Here is an 18199-nt window from a genome sequence, read left to right as displayed (position 1 = left end):
CCTCCCCCATCACCCTGAGTGACTGCCCAGTGGACCCTGTGGAGTCCTTCTGCTTCCTGGGCACCATTATCACCCAAGACCTCAAACACGCCTTCAGGACTCTGAGGCGTGCAGGTAAGATTGGGGCCGACCCCTCCCACACTGGACACAAACTATTCCAATCACTCCCCTCTGGCAGGAGGCTTTGGTCCATCAGGACCAGAACCTCCCACCACAAGAACAGTTTCTTTCTATCGGCCACCAGCCTCATGAACAAGGCACAGGAACCCCACTGACCCCTCTATATCTGTATAAATATAAAAATCAATATATCAAATTCCTCATGTTGTGTGAACTATACCTGGCAATGAATCTGTTCTGATTCTGATTCTGATGTGTCCTTCAGTTTTTCAGCTCAAAATAGTGCAACAATTGTGTCATTTCATCAGGACTGGGTTTTAGACCTGTTCTAAATGGGCTGCTTCAGTGTCTGTAGCTTTAAATGTCGCTCAGCTGTCCATGCCACCTTCAGGAAGAAGATTGTCTCTGCATCTATGATTGACAGCGTGGGGGAAAACTAGTTGACACAGTGGCAGCTGACACAGACGTGCATGACTGTGTGAGACCAACCCATTCCATCGCGTCAAACTTTTTCTCTGAGCAATCGCTTCACATGGAAATATTGCCGATTTCAAAGCGTAGTTGTTTTGCAACTTGTGTGGTGAGTTTGTCAGACAACGTTGTGGTTGTGAAATTAGTAGCCTGGAGGTGCAGAGCTGCAGCTTGGAAAATGGCCATAAAGTTACTGCTGGTTAACATGTTGTCTTCGTGGGATGTTTTTCAGTCACTATTTCATTCCATACGTCCTGTTGTCTGACAACACAGAAAAATATGGAGATGCAAACAGCTTTATTGGGAATTTCATGTATTGAAATACAGTGTACAGTACCAACCCAGTCCTTTTTATTGGTTTTTGATTAGTCTTAGAATGTCTTTACCATTTTCTGACTTTGAAGAAAGTTACAAAAAAAAAAATCTCTAAAAAATACTCTCTCTCATAATTCTGGCATTTAGTAAATAGAAATAATTTTGGTAATCCTAAGTGACCTAAAACAGAAAAAGTTTAGTCTGATTTAATGTCAGACAGTGAGAAAAAAAAGGGAAAATGGGTTATGTGTCCTTGTATACAGTGTATGTAAACGTCTGGTTTCAACTGTATGTATAGTTTTGTCCTGGTTTTTGTTGTTGTTTTGTTTTTATTTATAGTCAGCATGTTTATTTTTTTTCTGTGAATTTACTAGATATTATCTATAACTTAACAAAACAAGAAGATCTGTAATCTAAAATTTAAAATGATTGATGAAAAAAATCTATTGTTTTTCTTATAAATGACAGCAAATATCTTTTTTTTTTAAAACTGATTTAAGTGTAACACAAAAACAATGTAATTTTCAGCTAGCTTCTGTGTTAAAATGCTGCTCACACTTAATATAGTAATCTAATAAATTACTTCTTGTACCTTTGATACTTCCATAATTAAGTATTTTTACAGGGTGATGTTAGTAGTTAGTTCCTTAAGTAAATGATCTAAATACTTTGTCATATCTCGTGACAAGAACAGTTAATGAGAAACCAAAGACAGAATTAATTTTTATTGCTCACTTGAACATAACTTAAGCATAAATATAAAAGGGCAATTACATTCAGTGACGTATAAATCTTAGGAAATAACAGCATTTATCTGTTGTTACAACACCAAGTTAAGCTTCTGTCAATGTGTTGTGTGGAATGTACTGTTAAAGGGCTTGCCTATGATAACCATGTTACCATTAAAATATAAAATATTCAACACACACCCATGCACGCACACACACACACAGTCTCACACACACAGTCACACACATACATTCTTCCGTGTACATTTTATGTGCCGATATCAAACTTTCCTACATAAGTGCATTACTATGGAATCTGCTTTTTTCTCTCCTTACTGCTCAAATCTTGGCTCATTTATCATCTCAATCGTCACTATCGACTGAGCCTCTCTTGACCATCTCCATCTCTGCCTTCTGTGGCTTGCTTTTTTGATCATCGTCGTCATCATCTTCATCATCCTTCTTCTTGAACTGGGCCTCGATTTCTGTGGGGTCAATGTAGGTGTAGAAGTATGCCATACCAGAGAAGATAAAGCACACCGCAACCAAGAGAGAGGCGAAGAGGACGTACTCGGTCCACTGTGAAAGACGAGGAGACAGATAGAGACAAACATGGTATTAACATCTCAACATGTTCTGTTTATTTGCTGTCATGGTTCCTACATTATTATTTTTGGGTTTTTTTCATTTATACCTGCTTGGGAAGCTTTGCGAGCTCAGCCACGATCAGGACGATGAAGTTGCCAACAGCGACAGTAAACAACCAGCCTGCCTGCAGCACTGCTTTCATGTTACTAGGCGCCTTGAATACACAAAGGAAGCACACAAAATGAGCAACAATGGAACAATTTAAAGATGTTCAATCTATTCTGCCGTGAACTTTCTTCTTTGATGGTACAGCATTGACGTAAGTTGTGGAGGCTGGTCTCGCAAGCTTACCTGTGAGTAAGAGAACTCCAGACCAGTGACAGAAAACATCACTTCACCAAGAGTTATGAAGAAGTACTGTGGGATCTGGAGGGCCATGCTAGCTGTGTTTGGCTTAATGTCTTGTACGACAGTAATCGACTTCAGACACTGAAATGAATAAATAAAGAAACACAGTTCAGTTGTGGTGAAAGTATGTCCCAACCAGCAAGACTGTTTTTTTTTTTTTTTTACCAGAACATAAAAATGACAACATTTCCATTCTTTGCCAAGCTGTGCATGCATGTGTGAAGTTATTTTATATCAACAACGCATTAAACTGCTTGTATTCATCAGAGCTGCTTCTTGGATCGCAATCTGACGTTGTAACTGAAAAAAACTAAACATCATTCCTCATTCCATATCTGAATACTTCCTGACATTCAGTCTCTCTGTGGCTCGTTAGCACACATACATAAAATGTAAATCTTCAAAAATATGGTAATGGTTTTATTTGTTGTATAGGATTATTGGTTTCCTAAAACAGCTGGGCACTGCAGTTTCAAGCAAACGTTACTCAAACAGAAATAAATATGTCAGGGACTATTTTTATCTGCGGAAGAACACACATTAGGGGATATTTAAGAACCAGAACAGTTTGCACATTTGACTCATTATAATGTTGGAAAAGTAGTGAAGCCTGTGGCATAAAAGAATAAGATATACCAGGTTTGACTATTCAGACAGCAACAGTTCAAAGATCAGATGAAAAATATAAATCATCACCATCTTTGTCCTTTAAACAGTTTTCAGAAATGTTCAGAAAGAAGCAAAAATATTACCGGCTCGTTTTATCTAGTTTTACTTTTCTCACTATTTGTGCAAACACTACATACAGAATGTGACTCATTAGAAACCATGTGTGTAACTTACATCCGAGAACAAATTGTTGCCGATGAAGAAGGTATATGAGCTTCCGAATCCAAACGCCATGCTGAAGCTACATGACTGTGTGTCACTCCACAGAGTGAACGTGTGCCTGGTCATTAGAGAAGAAAATGTCTTTAGGAAGTGCTATTAGACTTTGCAGAAAGTAATTGCTATTGTATGAACACAATGAATTAGTCAAGATGGGGGAAAAATACTTACGTTCCACTTTTGATGAGGGAGTAGTTGGAATAATAAAATGGCTCAGTTAGTCCGAAGTTGACTGAAGGAGTGGTGACGTTCACCATCATGTTCATTCCATTTACAAATCTGAAATAGTTACATATCAGGCAAAACCATTACAGCCAGATCATGTAAATACAGTAAGTAAAGCCAACTATTTAATCTGCATAAAGGTTAGGATTTCAGTTATATGAGTTTCTGTGTCATTAATTGACAACAGACGCAATTGGCAATTATTAAGTTTCTGTTTGGTAAATTAATTTTATAGCTGTTGCAGTTTAAATATTTGTAATTCATCTTACCGGACTGCATTTTTTCCTTCGTCTGGCTTGGAAGTCAAATCATCAGTCTGAGGAAATAAGACAACGTATGTTTATTAATTTAACCATTAGAAGTCCTCCTGCCAGTCTTTAGTTTTTTATACTTCTAACTCACCATCAGCCATTCCTCAACGAGGTCTGAGGGAATAAGGAGTGTTTGTCGTTTTCCCATGGCCAAGGAAACTAGTTTTGTCACTGCAGGGGTGCCGATTGAAACCATGATTTCTTCTGATTCAAACGTGAAGTAATCGAGGCTGGCCTGCAAAACAAACAAGGTGGTGAAGCAGAGAACACATTAGGGTAACAACATGCAGCTGATTTCTCTCTTCATTTAAAACATCCATCCATCCATCCATCCATCCATTATCTATACACCGCTTAATCCTCATTAGGGTCACGGGGGGCTGGAGTCTATCCCAGCTGACTCAGGGTGAAGGCAGGGGACACCTGGACAGGTCACCAGTCTATCACAGGGCTACACTTAGAGACAGACAACCAAGCACACTCACATTCACACCTACGGACAATTTAGAATCACCAATTAACCTCAACATGTTTTTGGACTGTGGGAGGAAGCCGGAGAACCCGGAGAGAACCCACGCTGCACGGGGAGAACATGCAAACTCCCTGCAGAAAGATCCCAGGTGTCCTCACTGGGACGCGAACCGGTGACCTTCTTGCTGCGAGGCAATGGTGCTAACCACTGAGTCACCTTGCAGCCCCATTTAAAACATTACAGGCCTAATTTGCAAAAAGCGAAAAAAAAAAAAAAAATGGTGCTACTAATACATACCATAGTTCCAGGAAGTTCAGTTGTCTCATTGCCAGGCAACTGAACTGTAATTGGATTATTGCCCATGTTGAGTAATTTCAGCTGACTCTGGGCGGCGGATGGAAAGACGGGCAGTGTTTTCTGAAAATAAATTAGAAATGGGCCATTGTTCTGTGTTATTATCCAAAAGAGCATATGGGATTTGCTTTAACCTTAATTGTAAGTTTGAAATAAATGCATCTTTGAACAGTTGTTAGGGTTTGTAAGGTGATAAAAACATTGTTTTATACTTACATCAATTTCAATCTGGACCAAAGCAGCACAGACAAAAGCTATAGAAGCCATAAACATCCCCACTGTCATTCTTTTCAAAGGTCTGTTGAAATGGCATAAAGTTCTGTTACTAATTTATATAAACGTAAAAAAACAAACAAACACAGAATAGCATTTTTAATCACTGTAATAGCAGAATTTTTAACATTAGGCTGAATAGAAATAATTTGTAGAGTTCTGCAGGCTTGAGTTTTTCCTTTGCAGGGTTTTTGATTGTGACAACAACAGAGGCTTTTAAAGCTGAGATGTCTTCAGAAAGCTGATTTATATAACTCTCTAAAGCTACAGTCAGCAGCCAGTTAGCTTAACTTAAGAGTCGAGCTCACCCTTGAGGCCGCGGCCCAAAAAGCATTTTCCTATTAGACTACCATTAGAAAAGAAATGGCTGGAAAAGTTTTTACAGGACACTTGAAACTACAAAAAGGTCATTTATTATTCTTTGCATTACAAACTTCTAAACTGTGGAGGTTTTATATTTGTAAAAACTTTCTCAGGACCGAGAAAAGTGATGTTTATGCGCAGGATGTCATAGAGAAAATACTTTAAATAAAAGCAATACTTGACACTGGAAAACTTGATGGCACTCAGTCATTAAATTATCTGGCACATAACTTCCTGTAAAAGTTCCACAAGTTGTTTTTGCCTTTTTTTTTTCTTGTACAGATTAAACAAAAATCATATTGTGTGTATTTGTCGCCCTAAGATAGAGCCAGGCCAGCTCTTCTTCATTCTTTAACCTGCTGTTGGCTGTTGCTTCATTTTCATGTATGAATTTTCTAAAATGTCAGACTATTCCTTTAAACGTATTTGCAGCAAAACAGAGTTTATCTATAATGTTAAACTTTGAAAGTGAGAAATCAGCACCTTTCAAGGTAATTGTCTCTCAATAACCTTATGATGTTATCCAACAGCTGTACAAAACACTGACAGATGCTATAAATGTCTCACTTACGTAAAGTTCAGGCCGCACTTCTTGATCAGAGGGTATACTAAGCTGTCCATAATAGGCACCAGAGTCAGGATCAGGATGGGGTTGACGGTCTTTCAAAAACACAAATTGCACGGTGAGTATCTTCTCAAATAAAGTGCAATACATCAGTCCAAACTAACATGACAACGTTCCCTTAACTGACCTGCATCTGATCAGGCTGGATAACCAGGGCACCCTGCAGACATAAAGATAATATCACACCATGAACACACGACTTCAACGACTTTAAAATAATGTATATAGTTGGCTTTATCATCGCACTTACAAAATCTCCATCCATCGTGGTGGCTTGCAGAGTCCATCTTGAACCCTTTAATGGAGATTAAAATTTAGTTCCACTGCCTGCAGGTGATGTAGCCTTTTAAAAGACAGACTAATTTTACCTTTTGGTCAAATAGGGTCCAGAACATTGGCAGTGGGATGTATAAGAAGAGGACCTTAAGCACCATTTTGATCTGAGCGATGAGGAGTTTCTACAGGATGGACAGAGTATAAACAAATGTTACTCCACCGAAGAAACATCTTGTCATGAGACTTTAGAGAATCCAATCAAATCAAACTTACATCATATTTTTCCTCTGCCCAGTCCATCCAGTGCGTCCTCTTTGGGTATTGCTTGCTTCTGTGCCTGTAGCGGTTTCGAATTGCAAACTGGTTCCAAAAGGGCAAAATGAAAAAAGAAACATGTTTTTAGAAACCCTTAGTGCCGCTGTTGGTGTCATAGCTGGTACACACACAAAAAAGGCTGATACAAATGACTTACCCAAATACATTTACACACATCCAGCATGATGTTTCCCTGTGGTTCAGCTTTGTAGTACATACCACTTCCAACAATAAACACCACTGTTAGGGAACAACACATGCAAATTAACAAGACACACTTTATGTACCAAACCTTTACATTTCTGCTTCTTGTATGGAAAAGAAATCTCCAAATTGTTTATACGTACAGAGCGCGACCACCATTAGTGCTGCAGGGACACCGAAGGCCAGAGAATAACAGCTCTGCTTGCTATGGATGCCGCACTCCTGAGCTGCAGATGGAGACAAACATCTTCCATTCAGCTACAGTTTCAATCTGACTCGAGGACTGTGAATATTTATTACTGCATGTTTAGGGCACTGAGCGTCATAAACTTTACGTCCTGCTCGTCTCTACCTCTGATGATGGGAGTGATAATGGTTGACAGGAGACTTCCACCGTTGATGCACAGGTAGAATACAGAGAAGAAAGTTCTCCTTTGCTTATCCTGCACAGAAAGGACACGTTAGTGAGCTTGTGCCGTGCAAGTCATGCAATGCTGAATATAGTGTGTAACCAGATGTACATTGATCAATATCTGTATGAATTATTTTGTAACCAAAGTATTTTTTTAAAGCATACGTGACGGTCCAGAATGAAATAACAACTACCGAATGAATAGACAGTCATTGTTCTCAGAGGATGAACCCAAATGATGTTGCTGATTTTCCCTCTTGAGCTACTGTGCGGTTTAGATTTGTAATCATGTGTCTGCAACTATTTGATGGACTTCCTAACAGCTTGGCTAGACGGTGAATGGACTTCTCGCTTTTGGTTCTTGAAAATGTTTCGCTGCTGTTCCAAGAGGATTCTTCAGTTTTGTTTTTATTTTTTTTCATTTTTAAGTTATGTTGTTGATAGGAAAGTCAAGAGAGACAAAAAAGTAGGGGAAAAGAATAGGGGAAAGGCCCATGAGCGGGACTCGGACTCATGACCTCTGTGTCGGGGACTATAGCCCCTGAACATGGAATGCCAGCTCAACCAGTTGAGTTATCGTAGCGCCCCGAGGAGTCTTTAGTTTTAACTGAATGTGCCAAATCACATGACTAATGTCCCATTAACAGCTGAGGATCACATGCGTCAAAGTGTGAATGACTTTGCAACTGTAAAGTCGGGGATGACTCAAGATATTTATGTTGGTAAAACTCTGTGATAAGAGATCTCAAGACTGATTTCTAAGTTCCTGAACAGCTGCCATGGACCCCCTCCTCTGTTCAAATTCTTTCACTCCTCTCTCCAATCATTTGTCTTCTCTCTCAGAAGGTTTGATAGAGGACAGTTCAATCAATAGGATTTGGTTGTGTTATGCTAATAGTAGAAAATGTAACCTCAGGCCTTCATCTTCAAACAGAGATGGGAAGCGGACTTTAGACGTCTGATAAACGTGTTATGTTCTAATCGACACTCCCTGATTTTTTGCATTCCGAGCCAACACTGGTTTATCTCACCACACAGAACTTCCAGTACAGCCACAGAAAGCTTTATACAGCTTTGTTGCACGTATGAGGTAGCCCTACGTGACATTTTGAACCACAGTTACTTAATCCGGTTCTATGGGTTATGATAAAACACCTGCAAAACTAACAACATTGCAATCAGCCTTTGCTTGGCTCTGAATATAGCCTCAGAAACTGATAGAGCACGGAAGAAAGAAGACAGAAAATTATGGGGAAAGAGGAAGGATTACATGCAATACAAGGCTTGAAATATGAATGTTGCAATGGCTTGTGCAATGTCTTAATCGATGCCAAAGGTTAAAAATTAGGGGAGAGGATTCAGCCATAGATAAGACCTGCAGAGAGGTGATATACTGACCTGGCTATCACTGAATTGGTCTCCACCAAAGGCAGCCACGCACGGTTTGATGCCGCCGGTGCCCAGAGCGATGAGCAACAGACCCACCATGGACAATGCGCTGAACGTGAGGAAGAACAAATGCATGAGCAGAGTGCACTTTATAAATATGTGATAGAAACTGCTGCATCCTGGATCCTATTATTTATGTCTGTAGCAGAATAGAAACCCACACATGGAAGGTCATGTTGTCTGGTTTCCCATCTCTGTCCGTGTCAGTGATGTCATGTATCGCACTGACTGCCATCGCAACCTGGCCAATGGCATAGACGATGGACAAGTAGATGATGGTCCTGGAAGAGGAAGATTGAAAGACATTTGTTCATGTTACGATGCAAGTGGAATTTTATACATTTTTATATTTTAATTTTAAAGTGATCAATTAGTATTTATCTAATAAATGCAGTGCAAAGTAAACATTTTCATCTGAAATGTAGAAAACTTCACACATTACTAAAATAACAAACAAAAAAAATAATAATTCCAAGGCAGTGGAACTTGAAGCATCCACTCACTTAAACTTTCCCAGCCAGGAGTCGGCCACGATGGCCCCGAGGATGGGAGTCAGGTAGCAGAGAGCCACAAACGTGTGGTAAATGGAGGTGGCCAAGTCATCATCCCAGAGCAAGAAGTACTTAAAGTACAGCACCAGCACGGCTGCAGACAAGCAGGGAAAATGGTCTCTTTTTATTCCATGTCAACTGCACATTGCTTGCTGCATTTGTGGCTCTCATGTATGAGCATGTGTGGTGCTTTCGGACTAACAGTTTGTTGTTTTAAGCGCCATTTGGGATTTTTCCTCAAATATGCTAAAACATAGACTGTTCATGTCATGCATGAAATAACACTGTTGTCCAAATTCAATGACAAAATAAATGATCTGTACCTACAGTAGTCCTCATTCATAGCCTCCCATTAAAGAAGGAAAAAATCAGCTGTCACTGAAATACGTTGAAATTGACAAAAGTAATAATAAATAAAAATGTAATGAAAATCATGACATTACTGAAATAATAAAAAACAAACAAAACAAGCATGATGGGACCCGTAAACTAATATTTTGTTGAACAACCCTTTGAGCCAATCACTGCAATTAAGTGTTTTCTGTAACTCTCAATCAGACTTCTCCACCTGTTGACAGCTATTTGGATTTTGGCCCACAGCTCATCAGCAAAGTACTCTAAATTGTCTGGGACAGTTTTGTTTTTTTAAATTATTCTTTTCAACCACAATTCAAAGCAATGTCTTATTTCACTAAATTATAATTTAGCAATTTTTTATTTATTACTACTTTTTTCAGTTTCTAGTTATTTGAGTGACTATTGTGAATTTTGCCTTTTCTTTAATGGAAGGGTATGAATGCATTTGAGGACGACTGTACCGTAATTAAGGTTTAGGCACAAACATAACCAGTAAACAGTTTGGGGGTTAAAGATTAGTGAAGCTGACTTGGATAGATGTCTGCTTTATGCTAAATGAGTTTCTTTTTATGGTTACAGTCGTCATAGTTCTTGAAGATGTTCTCACCTCGCATTCCATAGTAGGAGAACCTCTCGCAGAATTCATTCACAACAATGAAGAAGATGCTCAGCGGGTAGCCAAACACCTCTTTGCTCTGTTGGAGGAGAAAACAGCAACATACAGTCTTCATTCAGTGGAGGAGGTATTTACTCAATATTTATTGATTACGAAAAAACATAAAAAAGAATAGCATTGGCAAAGAAATGTGATTAAATACAGATAGAAAAGGTCTTCATTCTACATAATGGCCCCTGTCAGTTAATTACACTGACATGTCAGCAGTTTTTATTTATTTTATTGTTAATATATTAGACAGACACATTCTACCCAAGTGCAATACAGGTACTGAATGCACACTCGTATGAACTATTTATCACACATATGTATAATTTACATTATACAATGTTATATATATTATAATTTTGTTTTAGTTATTATATATTTTACTATGTTTTGTATATATTTTATATATATTGTATTATAGATTTTATTATTTATAACAATAATTTTATAATCATTTATTTATATTATTTATATTTCTCATATACCCACAGTGTTTCTACCTCATCAGTGCTATATATTTATACTACTGTCTGGTGGAATAAACTGTATATACGTCCTTTTGTAAATGTATGTGTATATTCTCATTGTCTTTTTATACTTTTACTTTTATATGCTTGCACCACTGGAGTTGTCTTTAATTTTGTTGTACCTTGTGTATGATGACAATAAAAGCATTCTATTCTATTCTGTTCTGTTCTGTTCTGTTCTGTTCTGTTCTATTCTAGATTGTTTCTATGTATGCTTTCAGTTAATCTATTTAAAATGTATTCTAGTTTATAAAACTGATAGATGTTTTAAAATATAAATGTAAATCTGAAGTTAACCTGCCGTGGACTAAATGTAGTAAAGAAAAAGCAGAATGTTTTTCTCTGTGACAAAGCAGAATTGAGGTATATAGTAGCATAAAATGGGATTAGATAAGTAAAACATACTAAGTACTAAAAGTTATACACTACAATACAGTGGTTGGTATTCAGTGACGACAGTGCACATAGCGGAAGGTTGAGATATGTTCCTATTAATTATAAATTTCTCTTACTGTACAATTAGACAAACGAAGAGTGTTATTTACCTTTCCTTTGTTCTTCGTCTTCTTTTCGGGATCCTTTTTATCTGCGTGCAAGACAATTTAAACAAGAGTTCACAAAAAAGACGCAAGTACAGCAGCCTATTAATTGCCTCCATGTTGTTGTTTTTTATTTTAAAAAAATTAAAAATCTCCTTCTCCCAGTGTCTCAGGATTGAATAGAGAAACATTTAGTGTAGTTTTCTTCTTTGTGGTGACTTTTCCGTTATGTGTGTGGACGATCTGGACTAGAATATTTGCTTTCTATACATTTACAATATACAAAAGAAACACACATACAAAAAAATAATTGTTTGTTATCTCACCTGTCATGATGCCTGCCTGCCTGCCTGCCTTCTCCTGCAGTTTGATATTCCTTTGAGGTTCCTGCAGCGAAGCAGCTGATGATATGTCCTTCTCTGTTCACTAGTGGGAGTGGGAATGGCTCACGTATTATTGCTTGTTATTAGCCCTTGATCTGCCTTTCACACTGCTGACTGCGTATTGCTTTTATGATGGGTGGGAACACGAGATAGTGGAGATAGGAAGTCATGTATGTTCAGTTCATAAAAAGCTCATGAGAAAACTAGAATTTAACCAAATATGAGAACAACACACGATCAAACGAGCAAAAACAAATAAGGGGTCACGAGTGCAGAGAAACGAGTGTATTTTATTTAAAAGATAAGCATAGGGAACATCTCTGTTTACAGCAGAACAGTGACTTTTGTGTTAAATAAAGATTTAAAAAAAAAAACATTGCTGCCCAAATATAAGACAATTTTCTTGAACATTTCAATAAACATGAAATAGTACAAGCTTCATATTACTTCCACAGTAGGCGTAGTGTCTTTTCCCCACACCTTATCGCTTTGGCAAGAAGGTGAACATAATCTTTACAGTGTATGAGCCCCACACAGCAAGATGCTTTGCAAATATTGCACACACTCCTTTTTCTATTTACATTAATAAACAACTTGGAATACACTTTTTTTTTTGTTTGTTGTATGCAATGGCTTTAAATATTTAAAAACTCTCCCATCCTAAGACATTGAAGTGATTTAAGGTTAAACGCCAACATCGGAGGCCCTTTTGCAAAATTGCATTTTTGTAGAAATATAACTTCATGTACAGGGAGATGAGTGTCAATGTATGCAGCATATACTGTTCATCAAGACATCAATACAGTGGCTTATAAAAGAGGAATACTGTACATTTAAAAACAAAAAAAAAACACAATGTGAAATACTATCAAAATAAACAAAAAAACGGGCTGTTGAGAGGGTTTGTGGGTGTAATGTAGTGACATGCATATCAAAAAATCCCAACAGGAATGTCTCCGTGGAAAACACTGCTCAGTCTTTTCAGGTAGAAACAAGTGAAGAGGCCATCAAACAGTACGTCCGTCCATAAAGCGGGAACAAAGTCCCGTCACCTCTGCTGTCTGACCTCACGTTCCGTCCCATGAAATGAAACTGGCCATCCCCGGCGCAGCCACCATGCCCTGTGTATATGTTAAATAGGTCCAGTGCCTTGCTCATGGTTGACTGACTGAGGAGGGGAGGTGGCAGACAGCAAAAAGAAGCAGAGAGTTGTATGTTCTTCCATCAGTTTCCCCCGTTAAGCTGACCGAAGCAACAATATGGCATCACTGGCATGGCTTGGTTGGCGAGTACAGGGGAGGGAGGGGCTCGGAGGTCAAGGCGGACCAGCATCATACCACCGAGGATGAGCTGGGGATGCCCTGGATGGTGGCACTGGTTGGTGTGCCGCTAATGGCGTTAAAGATGTGTAGCGAATCTGGAAGGACGCTCTTCATGCCATCTTCCACTGGACTGATCTGGAAGGAAGAGAGCGTGTGGGAGAGGAAAAGACCGTCTTAGCAAACAGTCACAAAACACATTTTGGAATCCTAATATGTTTTCCAAGTCGAGCCCATTTTTTAATTATCTTTTTTGCTGACAGTTGATGAGGAGATTGATACAGACAGAAGTCAAAGTGAGAGCAGGTGGAAGAGCTAGCTCTGTCCAAAGGTAACGAAACCTGCCATGCAGCACCTCTATAGATCACTAATTAACATGGATTGTGTGCAAGACTATTTGTTGCCTTTGGACAAGGCCAGGCCAGCTGTTTCCTCCCTGTTGCCAGCCTTTGTGATAGCTAACTAGCTTCTGGCTGCGGTTTCATATTTACTGTAGAGAGATTAGAGACAGTTCTAGACGGTGTATTTCCCAAAACGTATGTCTTTAAGGTGCCATCTCAGCACCCATTCTGGAAATGAACATATACAGAAAACAGAAAATAAGTAAAAACAACCAATCCACATAACACCACCCAAAACTGACATAAGACTAACTTGTAAAACTAGAGTAAATTTTTATTTTTTTTAAAGCACACACATGCCGATGCATGTACATACACATGCCGTTCATGCACATACAAATGCATATGGTCCTACATATGCGTACATGGATGCATGCACAGTGTATACACATGCAAAAAAAAAAAGCCAAAAGAAATAAACCAATAAGTGATTGTTGGTCTAGCCAGACGCTGTGACACGTCTGCTCAGGGGACAGAGTGTAGGTTTGTCTGATTTCTGAAATAGCTGGACTAAGATAACATTTGATTTGACTTGATAATTGATTAACACATTTTCATGCAACAGTGGCTTCTCAGTAAGAGTATTCACTACTTTCCTTTTTCTAATAGTTTAGCAAAGTAAATATATTTGGTTGTGCAGCATTAGTTAGACAAAACAAGATACTGGGAAGATTCTTTTCCACTGTTTTCTGGTTGAGTGACCAAGAATATAATTAACATGTCTATCTATAATGCAAATAATGGTTATATGCAGCCCAAATCAGGAGAATTCTGGTGTTCAGTGGACTTGTGTGAGGATATTTTACATGCAGTTGATTTCTTATTTATTTCAGGGTTGTAAAGATAAGACTGTGTGCAAACTGATCAGATACCTTTGCCAACCGATCCAGTGCTTTTAAGTCAGGAAACAGGCCTCAGTTTAAACAACTTTCTTTTTTTTAATGCAACTGAGAATAGAGGACGAACTCTTAATAATGCTTGGAATATAGTTTATGACAAAATAGGACAAATTCTAGAAGTGTTACAGTCTAATATATGCTTTTTATGTCAATCGCATGATCAGCACAGGTTAAGAATTACTGTAAATTCGAATGTGTTTGTCTGGCTGGACCAACAAATAAGAACTCCATCTTTACTGCATACTGGCGCTTATTGCATTACCATCAAATCTGCTCATGTCAGCACAAAGGAAAAACAGAGAATGGCGTTATCAAAGAGTGCATCGTCACGTTATCAGACATATAATGAATGGCACTCTGTTTACTTCAGTTGCCACGACCTGCTTCAGAGGAAGATTACAGATGGAAGATTAGCAAACGCTCAAAGTAATTACATCGATACGTCGGTTACATAACGGCGGCCGCAGCGTTAATGTACTCACTTGCTCGTGCATGATGATGGACAGTTCTCTGGCGAGGTCTCTGTAGTTGGCTTTCATCTCGTCGTGGTACTCCTGTTGGTCCTCCTTGATCAGTCGCTCATTGATGCCCAAGCCATGGCCACATGCCTCCACGAAATGCCTGCTCACAAAAATAGGGTTAATTTGTTTTAAAGGGAGATTACACTGAATTGATCAAGCTTTGCAGACACACATTCTGAGCACCTTATATCTCACCTGAAGACCTCTTTCAACTGTTTGACCTTGTTATCAGGGTATTTCTTGGCGCTTGCATCGTCCAGAAAAGCTCTGGCGTATGCAAGAGGTCCTGCATTGACCTGAGGGGAGGATGGTATTTTGTTGTCATTATAATGCTGTTACATATGTCAGGTGTGAGTACATGTGTCTACAGTAACTCTAAAGCAGGCACCTGGACGCTGATGCTGCCCTGCAGTTTGAGCTGCAGACGGATCATGTCCACCTCGCTGGAGGAGCACAGCTGTTTGATCTCCGCCACCTTCTTGCTCATCTCGTCGATGGCCACCTCGATGGGGCTCAGATCAGTGTGGTGCTGATACATCACTGCGATACGTTTCTTTACGTAGGGGAAACAATGTGTGGCTGTGGGAAAGAAACAACGGGGAGAAGAGGGGTTAACAATTTGCTTATTAGATTATTTCCTCTTGCACATGCTTTCCTCGGTTTCACAGCTGAGGATCTAATTACGTGTGGACTGCACATCCTATGAAAGTGCCACACATCATAAAGATAAGGCTGAACCTTTGCATCTTTTGCACCATAAAACAATGAAACAGTGATTAGATAAGGTACCTGACAAATGGCTGACATGTTCAGAATCTAATCAACATCTTCGATTTATCGGAACTTTCTGCTGAGTTATGCAATGAGTAAACAACCAACATGACAGCTCTCATGTGTTAATAAATAAACTTAGGAAATGGCCATGGTTTCGAAGGAAAGTAAATAAAAGCATCTTACTTTTAGGGCTGTTTCAAAAATGGATGCAAAAGACGCAAAACTTGTAGTTAATTTATAGCTTCATTATGTAAACTATCTGTAAACTTGACCTCCACTGATTTTGCACGCTGACATCAGTTGACAAGCCATCAACTGAACCACTCAGGTAACTTTCTAAAGTCTAATTCAGGGTTTAGCTCAGATATATCAAACAAAACACTACCTCCAGACTGAAAATCAGGTAACAGCTGAATTTGCAGTACCGATTTGATTTACAAACTAAATCCCACAAATCCCTTCATTCATCTTGTGTGCCATTACTACATAAATGCAAAGAGGGTCATTTACTGGTTAGTATCGTCCTGCGTTTGCACTGCTCCTCCACGCCGCCTTGCTTTTTGCCTGATATGGTGAAAGGCATCTCAAATACAAATCGACGGATGTTGTGACTCTTTTCAAAGTCCGTCTTCCTGTCGACGAGCTCCTTCTCGTCCAGGTATGGAGTCACGTGCGTCACTTGGATGTACGCGTACTTAGAGTCCAGGTCTTTGGGGTTGATCTGCACAGGAGACATGCCATTAAGATATCATGTTTTAGAAGAAAATCAAAGCTCGTCGCAAATTACAAGTGAACTAAATCTCACCCGCCCAGAGTCCTGAATCATCTTGACGTTCTCCTGTCCAAACTTGTCCGAGTACAACTTAAGGAGTCTCTGAGATATCTCTGACAGAGGGGTGAATTTGGGCTCTTTGTAGATGTACTCCTTGCCATCTTCATCTTCAAAAAAGCCCTACGAAAGACGAAATAATTTCAGTGTTCAGAACAGACAAAAGAAACACTGCGGTTTCTAAAATAGTATATAAAGAACCACACAATACCACATCAAACCACACATGGGTTGTGAGTGGGAGTCATTCCTACATTGACAATAAATGAAAAAAATGTTTCAAGACTCAGCTCTGAGCTGAGCTGTTTGGCAGACTCCAGGACACACAACCCTTTATCTAATGTCAAATCACAGAGACAAAATAATAAATACAGAAAAAAACACTATTGTTAGTTTATTGATGTGAGACAGACCAAAGGACAGAGGTTGGGGCACGGAGTTCACACTGTCAGTGGGAGCACTTAGATTAGTTCTTTATCTTGTATGTAAATGGTTAAAAAAAAAGTCCCATGAACAGATGGGTGAAGCCATGCATTTACCCTGTGAGAGATGAATCCTGCTATTAGCCCTTCAAGGGTTTCCTACTATGATTAGCACAACACAGAGGCTGGAGTAGAGGAGGAGTTAAAGGGCTACGAGATAAGCAATGCACATGAAAAGGCGTCGACTGCATTAGCGAAGGAGCACAACACAGCCTAAAACATCACTGCAGTCTCAACTTGGGCTTTCATATTGATTTACCTCAGCCTCTGAGTCAGTAAACTGGTACTGCTACAGGGGTGTGGACAACACAAAACATAAAATCTTTGTTATTCCATAACTACCTAAATAAATCTAATACATGAATTCCAAATACTGCATCAACCATCTGACCACAATGTCAAGAAAAACATGAACCTGTAGACATAACATCTGTCAAAGAACACAAGTGGATGCAGCCACACCGGACAAATAATTTGTAGAAAAAAGACGAGGGTCAGTACTAAAACGAGCTATAGTCTGCAACACAAAAGCAGAAACACGGAGATGAGTGCTGAAGTGAATGAGCGCCATGCAACACAGTCCTCAGAACAGAAAGCAGCAGTGTTGACTGATTGTTACTGTTACTTGAAGCGGCAAACTATGACTGAGAAGTGCAATGGATCACGGCAGCACCAACACCACACAGAGATTCAGGCTGCTCAGAGGCGCTACTGCACAACTTACCGCTGCCTTCACAGAGGATGAAAGAGCAGAGAAGTGTATTAGAGCGGGTCATAAAATATGCCACTGCGTGTGGTCAAGCTTTGTAAAAAAAAAAAACCCTGCAGCAGCTGCCATGCTTCATATTAATTAACACCAGCGGTAGAATTAATATTTGTGCTCTCTGGTGGAATCAAGTTTGAAAGATTATAGCCGGTAAATAGGACAAATAAACACTATGCCGACTCACCTGCCCAAAGAAAGCCACTCTGAAGTACGTGCCCAGCAGTCTCTTGCCTGTATGCATGACTTCTGTCACTTTGCTGTATGCGCGATGCAGCGTGTCATACAGGTGGGCCAGTTTCTGTGCAAAGTAACACATCAGAAGTTTAAAGACGTTAAAGGTCAAGAACCAGGCTAAATTAGTGGGGACCGTCGTGGGTGAATAAAACCCCT

The 18199-nt window shown here is 39.3% G+C and overlaps 2 protein-coding genes across 5 annotated transcripts in view; both read right to left on the bottom strand.

Annotated features, from left to right (window-relative positions):
• Positions 1 to 1616: 1616 nt before the first annotated feature.
• On the bottom strand, positions 1617 to 10319 carry slc15a1a (solute carrier family 15 member 1a). The gene is made up of 21 exons (XM_008282501.1): positions 10313 to 10319; positions 9301 to 9442; positions 8959 to 9078; positions 8747 to 8846; positions 7289 to 7379; positions 7080 to 7163; positions 6890 to 6972; positions 6691 to 6777; positions 6510 to 6599; positions 6392 to 6436; positions 6269 to 6301; positions 6088 to 6176; positions 5097 to 5178; positions 4824 to 4943; positions 4146 to 4289; positions 4013 to 4059; positions 3690 to 3797; positions 3474 to 3579; positions 2574 to 2711; positions 2329 to 2436; positions 1617 to 2213 (listed from the first exon to the last, which is right to left on the bottom strand). The coding sequence occupies exons 1-21, from the start codon at positions 10317 to 10319 to the stop codon at positions 1998 to 2000; spliced, it is 2040 nt and encodes a 679-aa protein (XP_008280723.1). The 3' UTR covers positions 1617 to 1997.
• Positions 10320 to 12088: 1769 nt separating this feature from the next.
• Positions 12089 to 18199, bottom strand: part of LOC103357791 (dedicator of cytokinesis protein 9) — an 83047-nt gene continuing 76936 nt past the window's right edge. For all 4 annotated transcript variants that reach the window (XM_008282499.1, XM_008282500.1, XM_008282497.1 and 1 more), the window contains exons 47-53: positions 17994 to 18107; positions 16538 to 16684; positions 16243 to 16453; positions 15347 to 15537; positions 15154 to 15254; positions 14920 to 15058; positions 12089 to 13275 (exon numbers count right to left, since the gene is read on the bottom strand). In XM_008282499.1, coding sequence (XP_008280721.1) covers positions 13150 to 13275; positions 14920 to 15058; positions 15154 to 15254; positions 15347 to 15537; positions 16243 to 16453; positions 16538 to 16684; positions 17994 to 18107 — 1029 coding nt within the window. In that variant the 3' untranslated portion in view covers positions 12089 to 13149. The remainder of the gene's footprint in view (positions 13276 to 14919; positions 15059 to 15153; positions 15255 to 15346; positions 15538 to 16242; positions 16454 to 16537; positions 16685 to 17993; positions 18108 to 18199) is intronic.

This window comes from Stegastes partitus, unplaced genomic scaffold (genome assembly GCF_000690725.1).
Source record: "Stegastes partitus isolate 25-593 unplaced genomic scaffold, Stegastes_partitus-1.0.2 Scaffold274, whole genome shotgun sequence".
In the NCBI taxonomy this organism is placed as follows: Eukaryota; Metazoa; Chordata; class Actinopteri; family Pomacentridae; genus Stegastes; species Stegastes partitus.
Note: the sequence above shows the minus strand (reverse complement) of the source record. Positions and strands in the feature narration are given on the sequence as shown.